Source organism: Mytilus edulis, chromosome 1, assembly GCF_963676685.1.
Source record: "Mytilus edulis chromosome 1, xbMytEdul2.2, whole genome shotgun sequence".
Taxonomy (NCBI): domain Eukaryota; kingdom Metazoa; phylum Mollusca; class Bivalvia; order Mytilida; family Mytilidae; genus Mytilus; species Mytilus edulis.
The window spans coordinates 99,987,868-100,000,610 of NC_092344.1; the positions used below are offsets into that span (position 1 = coordinate 99,987,868).

General features: G+C 31.8%; 2 protein-coding genes across 4 annotated transcripts in view; one reads left to right on the top strand and one right to left on the bottom strand.

Annotated features, from left to right (window-relative positions):
* LOC139498074 (golgin subfamily A member 6-like protein 7) lies at nt 1-11,271 on the bottom strand. Of its 3 annotated transcripts, none has more exons than XM_071286417.1 (4): nt 11,193-11,271; nt 7,435-7,484; nt 1,825-1,900; nt 1-1,378 (listed from the first exon to the last, which is right to left on the bottom strand). In XM_071286417.1, exons 2-4 carry the CDS (start codon nt 7,481-7,483, stop codon nt 796-798), a joined length of 708 nt encoding a protein of 235 aa, XP_071142518.1. In that variant the 5' UTR covers nt 7,484; nt 11,193-11,271; the 3' UTR covers nt 1-795. The 3 variants fall into 3 exon arrangements, with proteins under 3 accessions (XP_071142518.1, XP_071142507.1, XP_071142498.1); XM_071286406.1 differs by lacking the exon at nt 11,193-11,271 and adding an exon at nt 9,310-9,410 and having other exon boundaries at nt 7,435-7,485; XM_071286397.1 differs by lacking the exon at nt 11,193-11,271 and adding an exon at nt 8,330-8,403 and having other exon boundaries at nt 7,435-7,485.
* LOC139498067 (ceramide kinase-like) overlaps nt 11,086-12,743 on the top strand; it is a 25,864-nt gene continuing 24,206 nt past the window's right edge. Inside the window, exon 1 of the mRNA XM_071286388.1 lies at nt 11,086-11,257. Coding sequence (XP_071142489.1) covers nt 11,110-11,257 — 148 coding nt within the window. The 5' untranslated portion in view covers nt 11,086-11,109. The remainder of the gene's footprint in view (nt 11,258-12,743) is intronic.

Consider the following 12,743-nt stretch of genomic DNA (forward strand, 5'->3'; position numbering starts at 1 on the left):
TATGACACTAACAATTTTATTGCAATATAAATAAACCAAGAGTTATACATCGCCACACATGCAGACAATACGCTGGCAAAAGAAAAGCAACAAGTTAAAAACATATAATACTGAAAACTGTAGACAGGAGCAACACTCAACCCAAGGTTGGGAGTAGTGTTTTGGGGGTGGAAAAACATTTTTAAAACAAAAGACTATAAAATAAAGTTATAAAAAAAACATGCACCACCGATCAGATTTTCTTTTTGAAAAGTCAGTTCACTTCATTGCTTCATAGTTTTCTTCAACAGTTGTACCCTTTAGACTTTAATATTCTGAGAAAATCCCACCGTTTATCAAATTAAATTGCTTTAATTATCCTTTCTTTTCAATCAAATCGCACCTAACGAGTTTAAAAGAGAAACATGAAAAAAAACAATAATACATACTACCAAACAAAACTTTATTGAACTATTCTAACATTTTTTTTAAAGAAACATGTCAAAACTATGCATACTTCGCTTAGATTATTATGTATAAATTTGGTGAGATTTATGAGTATATCTATAAATAATTGATTCAGTGCTGTTAAAATATGTACCAGAAATAATCTGCATTTAGCATATTAAAATGCAAACAAATGTGTTTTATTATAAATATGTTGATAATAATTACATGACAAATTACTTGTAAATAGTTATAACAATTATTACTACCCAGTGAATGTATCGTGTTTTGCGCAATTAGATAGTACGTATGATGTCATATATAATTTTGATCATAAATGGACGAATTTCTTTCTGTGTTTCCTAAACTTTAAGCAAACAGTTTTCTTTTATGAAGACGAGGTTGTTGCTTTCGAATCATCTCCATTTCATCCAAAAGCTGTCGCTCTCTTTCTCTTAGTTTTCTGGTTTCATCATCTCCAACATTTTTAGCTGACCTCAGTTGACCCAATTGGCCTTTCACCCTGTCAAGTTCTTTTCGAAGTCTCTCAACATCAGCTTGTAGTGTAATTTCCAGCTCTAGTCGTTTTTTCTCTTCTTCAGACAAACGGTCTCTCTCGTGTTTTAAATCATCTGTGGTTTTTCTTAATTTCATTTTCAAATTACTGATATCAGCTTCCATTCTTTTAAGTTCTTTTTCTTTTGTTTCAACAGAATCAGGTCTACTTTTGACAACTCGTTCTTTATCTAGTTTGGCTTGTAGAATTTTCTTTTCAAGACGGAGTTGTTTTAGTTCCCGTTCTCTCTTGTTCAATTCCTCATTAAGTTCTCTAACCTTTGTCATTTTGTTGTCAAATGCTTGCTCTGCTGCTTTTACTGCCATGTTTTCGAATTCAGGTTTTAACTGCGCAATCGCCATCTTGACCATCTGTTTTGTAAACGTTCCAACAATTCTGTAAAACACAATATGTCTAAATGGTCAAATAAATTTTGGTCTTTTTTTTTTATAAAAAGTATTTGATTAGTTGTAACAGCATGTATCACCTACTCGAATACTATTATTAAATTTATTTAACTATTAAAACCCTGTCTGTCATGTTGTTCATTCGTTAAAAACTGTTGATGATCTTATAATACTAACATCATCAAGGAGTGTTCTTTAAGAATTGTGTTAGGTCCAAATGCTGCGAGACTAAATACAATTTTGAAACGCAACAAAAACTCGTTGAGATTCAAGTGTAGATTATACATTCTAATGGGAAAACGTGAAACAGAAAAAAAGACACATATCTCTCTCTTACATTTCATTATGTTATCGACCAACATACAATGTGTTAGGTAGGAATAAGAGACTCGGATAAAACAAACCAATTTCCAATCGCGGAATGAGTGGACATACCCGATACTTCTTCTGAATTCCTGAAACTCTTTGCCTTCTTCTTCTGTCATAAATTCAAGAGCATGAGTAACATGATCTAAAACATAAAAATATATTTCAATTGATATATTAATTTTAGATTGCAGTGAATAGGAGCTGGGTGTATAAATGTCCTGGGCATTTCAAAGAAATAACTTTCCAAGGGTGCCAACCATTTAGACTTTTTTATGTATCAATTACGATGAGACCAAATGTGCGTTTATGTTCATGTTATTTCTAATTCCATAGACAATTTGTATTCAAGAAGAACGCGTATCATTGCGTCCTTCCCTTTCCACCCCACCAAAAAAAATGACCAGACTTAAGTGAGTACATGGTTACACAACCTTAGTTTTGCAAGAGATTTCGTAAGGAATTGTACGACACATGCTGCAGGACGACAATATTGACAAGTCTAAATCTCCTGACATGAATATTGTCAACAAGTCAACAACGCATCTCTGTGGGATGTTTTTATAAATCGAAATACCTATATTCATTAATTGGAATCACAACTTATGAAATAAAACGAGGATTGTACTAGGTAATGAAATAAACGCGAAAAAGAAGACGTAGATAATATTTCCGAATGGTTCCATGAGCACTCATGCTTAATCTATTGCAAGGAAACAAAAGATAGCTAAAAGTAAAATAACAAAATTATAGAACTCCAAGGAAAAATTCAAAACGGGAAGTCCCTTATCAACCACCTGTGATACCTCCATGAAAGTATGTTGTTTTCTAAACGATAAATTAGAGCAATAGTAGTTTAACGATTTTCTTATAGCATAAATCGATTAGAAAGACAAATCAAGGTACCTATAAACAAAAACTGAGGGAATCGCAGGAAATCCATAACGACAGATACAGGGACCATCTACAAATCCCGAAAAACATTGTTTGTGTATGTTATTATCATAATAACATTACATTAACTGCTTGGAAATTGAATGAGTTATTGACAACATTTACTTGGAAACTCACCAATACTTTCATGATACTTGCAAAAGAGGAAATCCCTAACAATCAGGACTGTTCTACGTTCCTCTTCAATTTCAACAAAGGGAAGAAGTGAAATTTCCTTCACTGTACCCGGTACCATAGTTACAAACGTGTTAAGACAAACAACGTTATATAGCTCTTTCTTCTTGCAATAGTAAAAAAATACTTCTTCATCATTTACACTAGTATTCCCCATTTTAAACTTAAAGACAGATTACGAATTAGTTCAGTTTTCGTTCAATAAAAATATGGCAAACGTATGTACACCTTTCTGGTTTTAAGAAGGGATAAATTATATAAACTGACATCATCTCCTTGTGTAGTTATTCTAATAATCGGGTGAGGCAGATTTCATACATAGCTTCTCAGGAAGAATGAAAAGAAGCTTGCATTATCCTTCACGTGCTGCTATGTAGATGATGTACTATCACTAAATAGTTCAAAGTTTATTGACTATTTCTGAACGCAACTATTCAATTAAACGTGAAAAGGGGTTACCATAGATACAGATTAGTCTGTCCAATATTTTGACTATATCTAGAAATTGACAATGAATTTAGGTCGACAACAAAGCTTTACATCAAACGGGATGATTTCAGTTTCCCAATTGTAAACTTTGTATTTTTAGGTAGCAACATCACAGCAGCGTCCTAATATGAAGTATGTATATAAACTCATCATAGATACCAGGACTAAATTTTGTATATACGCCAGACGCGCGTTTCGTTTACAAAAGACTCATCAGTGACGCAGTTGTAAGCAGTTAATTTATAATTATAACCATATCAATGATAATTCATGTCAGCACAAAAGTGCTGACTACTGGGCTGGTGATACCCTCGGGGAAATAAATCTCCACCAGCAGTGGCATCGACCCAGTGGTTGTAAATAAACTCATCATAGATACCAGGACTAAATTTTGTATATACGCCAGACGCGCGTTTCGTCTACAAAAGACTCATCAGTGACGCTCGAATCCACCAAAAAGTTAAAAGGGCCAAATAAAGTACGGAGTTGTGGAGAATTAAGGACCAAAATTCCTAAAAGTTTGGCAAATACAGCTAGATAATCTATGCCTGAGGTAGAAAAGCCTTAATATTTCAAAAATTCAAAGTTTGTAAACAGTTAATTTATAATTATGAACATATCAATGATAACTCAAGTCAGAAGTGACTACTGGGCTGGTGATACCCTCGGGGAAATAAATCTCCACCAGCAGTGGCATCGACCTAGTGGTTGTATAAAATAAACTCATCATAGATACCAGGACTAAATTTTGTATTCCCTAGTTGATACAAATTGTCATATTCTAACTATTGATTTTCCTATCATAATTTTCTTGAAAGAGGGTCTTTGTTTTCATAGTTTAAATTTCTGACTTCTTTTATCTGTACAGTTGTACCGTCATATGTCTTTTTATTTTAACATGCCCATTATTAACATGATGTTTGTTTAACAGTAAATTTAATAGTATATAGTTTTATATGCAAGATATTTCAAATAAGATTTTTTTTAATATTAACAATCCCTTTCATCTTTTTAAAAACTATATATAAGTGATCGTTTCTCATTTGCTAAATTTTTATCATGGGCTGTAATATTTCGCTATGTTTTTCTATAAATGAACTTTATCTTATACTTAATAGAAAAATAAAATTTAAAAAAAGGGGTAACCGTTCATTTACGCTCACAATCTGCCTTCGAATGAAGCAAACATTTTTGTAAACGTACCTTTTTCTGTGGAACTAATAGGAGAAATAGAGGTAATTTCGAAATAAAAAAAAGAACTTAATTACAGAAATCGCTCAATTTTTACAATAGTTTAGTTTTAAGTACAGCTTAATTGAAAATAATAATAAAAAATATTGGTCACCGATGAGTTAAAAAAGATATTTCAATTCTAATGCCAAAAAAAATGGCATTTTTATACCAAAGGGAGATAATTTGGAGCGTTTTAAATGATATCTACATTTTAAAAATTCATCTGGGGCCAACACGAATTGATTTTTTTTATTTATGTTTGTACCATATGATAAAGTAACAACTACTTAAGGTAAGAAATAAAATTTGTGATGAAAAATAAATGTTTATACCCTCGAGCCTCCATAAGCACTCAGATTAGTTTTCATATTATGTAATGCACTGTTGAAAAAACGAGTTCCAAGTGATAAAGTTGAAGTCATTGCTTCGAAATATTTAATGACAGAATGACCAGTTGGTTTGGTCGTTATGGAATATATGTCTCACAGGTGACCGCATGTCCAAATTGTCATAATTTTTCGATTTTGATTTCACCGAATACGACTTGTTACCGAATGTGTACTACCCATGGGCATCTGATATAATCCCATGTTTTAATGGACTTCCTTTTGCTCAGTGTTTATACCTCTATGTGGCTACAAAGTTTCCAGATCTAAATCTGAACGAGGCAAATGATGATCAAGGAAGAACAAAACTTGTTCCTTATCCAAAAAATCAACCCTAAAAAAGCAACAACAAAAGATAACTTTGTTAAAACTCTCCCCCCTCCCCCTAGACACCTGTTGATTTGGAAAATACAAAGGTACTGGTATGTAAACAGTTATAGACAAGAGGTTCGACAGACAAACACTTTTTAGTTAATGTACTTGATGGTCATCTATTGTTCAATATGAAATTGATTTTTCCTTATTAGCTATAACAGAAATTTGGAATTCATCATATGTGTAAAACAGACGGACGGCAAAACAACATAACTAAGAGGAAAATAATGATAGCTTACCAATATCTAAAACAAGTTTAAAAATTCAGAATATACAAATATAGTTAATAAAAAACTACTGACAGATATTAGTTAATTAATACAACAACCTTATCTCCTCGACGGTAGTCGTAGGGACAAAACAAACAATCGAAAATATTCGAAGAGGATGTGGACGATACCAAGGGAATATTTTAAAGAAAAACGTACATCTCCATGGAAAAATAAGGAAAACGACAAAAAGACGAAAAAGTCCACAAAACAATGACAAACTACAGACTGAGCAAAATAAATTCCACCAAAAAGCGGATAGAACTCAGGTTCTATTGAATTGTAAATAAAGGCAACAGTATTATACCGGTGTTCAAAAGAAATAAATCGAATCGACCGGGTAACAAACTAAAACCGAGGGAAACAAAGAAAAAATAAAAATACTAAATTGCAACAAAAACAAACGCCAACATATATTTTGATAACAACTGGTATATTCCTGACTTTGTATGGCACATTTTAAGAAAAAATGGTGGATTGAACTTGGTTTAATGGTTAGCCAAACCTCCCGCTTTATGCCAATGTTAAAATATATCACTAAAATGACAATACTACGTGACAGAAATACAACACAAACACTCGCAAGAAAATTCATCTCGGAGAAACGCACTAACAAATAATGTTATAGTCGAAACAACATACAAACCGCAGACGAAACGAATATATTCCATCAACGACAGATACTACAGGATATAACAGTGACGCGCTAACATAACTAACAAACAATCTCGAACTTTATACAATTATTTTCACAATACGCGTCCAAACAATGTTCATGACAATGATTATTTGGAAAGGAAATTCTATTATTATTTGGACTACAAACGACAAGACATAATTCATTATTCAACCTCCACCATAACAGAAACATCAAAAGTAAATGCATGACTTTTGTGTGTACGGAACAGTTCTTGATCAACATGTAGCACACTTCGTGTTGCTCATATATAGATATAGGAAGATGTGGTATGAGTGCCAATGAGACAACTCTCCATCCAATTAACAATTTATAAAAGTAAACTATTATATAATTTTTAGGTCATGGTACGGCCTTCGACACGAAGCCTTGGCTCAAACCGAACAGCAAGCTATAAAGGGCTTCAAAAATTACTAGTGTAAAACCATTCAAACGGGAAAACCAACGGTCTTATCTATAAAAAAAAACGAGAAACACTTATGAACCACATAAACAGACTACAACCACTGAACATCAGATTCCTGACTATACATATGTATTGAAGTAACTTCATTTACAACATATCCGTTGTCATTGTGACACTGCATATATTCCACAACAGTCAATCAAGTTATGAAGATATTCAACTTACATAAAGAGCATTATTGATCGTAATATTTCTTTTTAAACTATTTGTAAAAAGTGAGAATATCTGACAATTTTTTTTATAACTACACTGTTTAAATATGTTAATGTAGTAACATAATCTTACATTATATGTCGATATAATGATATTCAACAAATTTATTCAGCAACCATAATCTCTGTTCGGATCGTGTGTTTGGTTTTTTTTTCATTTTGAAGTTGGAATTTCACCTGATACATGTAGCGTGTTTCATAATACATTATATGCCAATGCTATTTGAGTTGGACTACATTTAAGAAATATGCATTTTATGTGTTTTATCCTCTCAGAAAAGGCGATATATTTTGATTTTATTTAACTTTTACTTATGAAAGGTACAAATGTGCCAGTAAATATTGTCACAAAACCTGCAATATAATAGCAAATTATGAAAACATGAAAAATAGTAGCAAGCATTTTCTAATAAAAACAACTTACGAGAAGTCCCATTACTCATTGTATCGTCATCTGAACTACATGCTGCCATTTCTGTCAATATAAAACAAAAGATAAACATGAACTAGTTATCTGTAAGCCTAAAAAAATAGGTTAAATTTCTAGTTTAAAAGGTCGAAGTATGGTAGTTTGCAACTATAATCCATTTTATTCTGGACGCACGGTTATAGACTTCCATTTAATCTAAAGATAAATAAATATAAGGCGACACATACCGTGAAAGGCTTCAGAAGGAATATTGTTCTTTAAATCGCTAATACATTATTATGTATTATATAAGTTTTTTTTATCTCACGAAATATTCATTCAAAAACAAAAAAAGGATAGAACAGATGTGATCAATAGAAATAAAGTATTGTAAAATTTAATTGGGTATACTTATCGTTTTGTGTGTGTGTGTGTGTGTGTGTGTGTTTTGTTGTTGAACCGAAAAGTAGTATCCGCCTATTCTGTAAAGGTTTATAGCTTTGGTATAGAATGTATACAGATCGTAACCCTTCTATTCTGTTTGAAAGTGGCATTAAAAAAAGTAAAACAAATGAGTCTGTGCCATTTTTACTTAAATTCTTCGTATTTCCGAAATAAATATTTATAGACAGCAAAAAAGTTGTAATTGATAAGCGTCTCTATTCTATTTCTCTTATGTCGAAGCGAGAGAGCGTCTATAGGTCTTGCTGTAAGGTGTTAGCTCGTCGTTCAAAACCTCATAACTGCCGTCACATCGGAATACATTAATAAACGCTTTGCTCCTTCAAAATTTTCATTTTGTAATATTTCATGATAGTTTTGTCTCATTCATATATCCCTCTATTCCTTCATCAGTAATTCAAAACAAAACAAAAATATGGCAAACAAAACGTATTTACAAGTCACTTACTTCGTATTCTAGACATAGCACATTTCTTTGTTTTTAGTTCAAAATTTACAGTTCATAAATCTAACGACATGAAAATAATTTTATATGGATGTAAATTGCATTACACAAAACAACTTGACATTTAAATTCAACACAATAATGGCACTTGATTGCCAATAGATTTATTACTATAGACTTATCTCAATGGTTGTTCAAGAGTATATATAAATATTCAGTTGCTAACAAAACTCGTCTGGTAGATTAAAAAAATAGAATTGAAATTTGAAAGGAAAAAAAAATGGAAGATAGAAAAGAATTGTTCACTTTGGTTCTGTCTATATCCAAACATAAATACGGTTGACACATTAATTGTATGGTTTTCAAAGTCTAATATTTGATTTTCTTTTATGTTTGTCACACTATTTTTCTGAATGTAATCATGTAGGTTTGTTTGTTTGTTTTTGTTTTGGTTTTTTTAAGATATCTTACCTTATCACTGATTTTCCAGTACTTCGAAAACATAGCTTTGAAAGTGGAACAGTTTTGGGCTTTAATTTCAGAAGTTAATTTGCATTTGTAATGGGACAGCTCAGGATGGGAGAAAAATAACAAGAAAATAGTTGTGAACTTCAAAGACCTTCTCTACTAGAAATATTGCCAAACGTTCATAGATACATTATTGATTTGACAATAGTATATATCACTTGATAATATTGCATTATATATATCAAACATATATGTCTAGAAAAAAACAGAAAATCTAAAAATCTGAAAATAAATGTTTTAAACAAATACAAAAAGTACAATTTTAATCAGTTGCCCATATAATTTTGCTTTTTCTCTCACATGGAGGTATTTAGGTTGTAATTTTGTCGTAAAGCAATTCGTTCATTGGGACAGTTCATGGAAAATTAACCGCACTTTGTGTACAAAACCTTTATTAGTATTGTTTAAATAATATAAAAACAAGAAGATAATTCAAGCGAACTATATAAACGTACCTTTTGGTTGAAAATATTCCACAAATAATGAAAGCCTTTATTATGGTGTAACAAGTAGCATTGGCAAAGTTATGGTTATTTATTTGATTTACTATTGATTTCAACGTTTGAACAGTTATCAAAAAGTCGTTTTTAAGTCAAGAAGAAAGTGATAAATGCTTCCGAAATACCATATTTGTTTTCCATACCAAGGGTTTAATCTTAACTTTGTCAACAATGGATTAAAACTACGCATACATGATTGCAGGCTTCTGAATATTACATATGATTTCTACGTTTTATTTTGATTATTTGGAGATATAGAACTTTTATTCTTGATTTTAAAGTACACACTGAATTTGTTACTGTGGTGAATATTAACTTATGACTGTCCAATATTTCAAATGGTGTTTCCATAATTTTTGTTATTGTAGACACTTCATGAATAATACGACTAAGATAAGACGTAAAAGTCAATACAACAGATAAATATAAATATCTGGATAAAGTAAGGTTTAACATCACATAATCAATTAAAACACTATCAATAATATCCGCGATCAGGAATGTCCCTGTCGCGATGAAGTTCAAAACGACATGTACTACATATGCAAAAATAAGTCAAATGCAACATTAATTAGAACTTTCAAAATTTCAATAATGCACGAATATACATCTAAAGCTAACACAAATTTCGTAAATTCTAAAAGTGTTATCCAATTATGTATTATAAGTGAACCTAAACCCATATGGTAATATCCATCACAGTCCCGTTTGAATGTTATCGTTATTTTATCTGTTTATATTTTTACGGGTGCAGGGCATTTTTGCAAAGAATGTAATGACTTCTTTTTGCTGAAATTGGCTTGGATCTTTTTAGTTAGCATGCACAAACCGTGGGTTTAAAATCTGGCGTTTGAATGGGTCATACTTTGTACTCTTGTGTGACTCGGTCTACACTTGGACAATCAAGAGCGTAAAAGCTGAAAAATATCAATTAGTTATCAAAACTAAATTAGTAATTAGTAAATAAATTAAATATTTTTCCCCTCTTTAAACCTCCAATTGAAATTTTTGACACTTTTATGGCATTTCTGTAGTAAATCTAATGAATATTACGTAAATAAAATCAATCGAGAGCACTGAGGTTTATTTTCAGCAAATAGAGACATACAATTTACATATAATTTACTTATATTAAAATGCTTCGGGGGACCTTTGGGGGAGGGGGGGGGGGTGTCGTTCCGAAATACCGCTGTACCTATATAATGGAACTCATTTACGAAATCTTCAGAAAGGAAATAAACTATAATCAATTTAAAGTTCTCTTTTTTTTTGAATGGGAATGCTTGCAATTGTGTATATTGTACAACTATGATACGTTATAGAGTTGTCTCATGAACCGTGACATTATTCTTCTTTTTTTATTTAGGCCTAACCTTTAGATGTTTTTTGATACACGTGAGATAGATCTACGAGCATTTTTTTTAAAAGCTATGAGATTAATGTCATTTTGTTTCTGTTATTAACTTTGCATGAATTTTACGTGTATCTTAAAACAGAAAAAACATTGCCGGAAAAAAAGTTTTAGCTTTAACTTATAAGAGCAGTAAAATTAAGCTGGATCTCGACTGATTACTACACTTTGTTCACATATCATCAGATAGCATTTGTTCATTTTATACTAAATTAGAAATGGTCATAGCTGACTCATAGCTCCTCAACTACCAAAAAACCAAAATTTGAATTTCCCGCCTGATCAACTAATAGAAAAAAATGTGACGTCTGTCTGTTATTCAAAACGGAAGTAAACAATATACGATGGCAGACTATGGAGATCCAATTTTTCAGTCCACTCTACACATACAAAAAATAGCACACCAAGTTGCATTAACTTCTAGTCATCTTATTTGGGAACAAGCATCGAAAGGTGGACCCCTTGACAGTCCGTCTTCTGAGCCACTGTTTTGTATGTAGATTTACAAATATTCTTCCCTTTGTCTTCGTACATAAATTTGAAGGTTCATCATGACATGATAAGGAATTGAAAAATATGGCCGTGTTTACACCTCCAAAATTACTATGAGTACAGACAAACTGGTACATCCAGGAAAGTTTTAAGGCATGGCAGGAACTAGATATATAAAAGTTATATGAAGTCTGCGTTTCAGAAAATTAAAAACTTACCTGGATTTTGATGTTCATTTTTTTCCAGTCTGCAGAAGATAGCAAAATAAACAAACACCCGAGTTTCATTTGATACGGTCCACTCAGTTACACAGTTTAAACCTGTTAAATCACCTATTGTTTTCAGGTGTCTATTGTCCATCTATTGTCCATTTAAATCAATACTACTCACAACATTGATTATATGAGGGGAGCTTCTCAATCGTTTTCACTACTTAGTTAATTTTTGCACCTTCTGCAGGAACGAAAAAAAATGGATAGCAAAATCTAGAAAAGTTTATAATTTTCTGAAACATAAAATGCATTTAAAATTTATATATCTAGTTCCTGCCATCCCTTAAAACTGTTGCAGGTGTATAGGTTAGTCTGTACTCAGAGTAAAATTTGGGGTGTAAATACGGCCATTTTAGCCAAAAGGTTATGATGAACCTTAATTTGACACTTTTTTGTTAATTTCTTGGAAAACTGTTTTCTTCCTCCTTTAATCCGTGGCCCTCGTTTAATGCTCTTTTGCAAAATCGAAAAGAAATGAAAATATGTGTTTCCTTCACTACTGGATTTATAAAGATAAAAAAAAAGTCTGCTAATAGCAGACTTTTTTATCTTTATAAATCCTAAAACAAGGATGGAAATTAAAATTTCCATTCAAGCAGTAGCCTCCTCTCTCCGCTACTCTAGTACTATACTGACTCTAAATAATTATGACGTCATGAAAGACAGTAAAGACGGCAAATATAAAAGAGTTATTCTGATCCAGGGTAGTCGTTAAACTAGCGCTCATTGTCAGCTGTCTGAATTGTCAGCCAAAGGATTAAATTGCTAGGTCATATCCCTCAATTTACACTCCAAGGTTAAACAACAATACATATGCAGGGGATAATTATTGAATTTAATCACCAACTTGTGGAAAATCTAAACCTTACCAGCTGTCTGGTTCATATGACCTTGACCTCATTTTCATGGTTCATTGGTCAATGATAAGTTTTCAAGGTTTTGTCTGTTTATCAGATACTAAAAGAAAAGGTAATTTTACTTGATGTATTGATATTTTCCAAGTTTGGTTCATGTCTGGTCTCTGTGTGCATGATACATCCGGATTAGTTCTAGCAGTTTTTGCCAACTCGGAGTCATCCAATAATTGTCTAGATACAGTTAAACATAGCATTATATCATATCTACTAGAAATCTGAGAAATTTGTGTATTTGGTGAATAATTTCCTAAAAAGTCCTCATGGTTAGTGAAAAATATTCTATACTTTTTTTTACAT

Bases quoted from the DNA above. Each gene is read 5' to 3' on its own strand.
- LOC139498074 (XM_071286397.1), bottom strand. The intron at 1,901-7,434 runs GTAAGTTGTTTT...TTTATGTTTTAG, and splicing joins AATGAGTAATGGGACTTCTC to ATCATGTTACTCATGCTCTT. The intron at 1,379-1,824 runs GTATGTCCACTC...TGTGTTTTACAG, and splicing joins GAATTCAGAAGAAGTATCGG to AATTGTTGGAACGTTTACAA.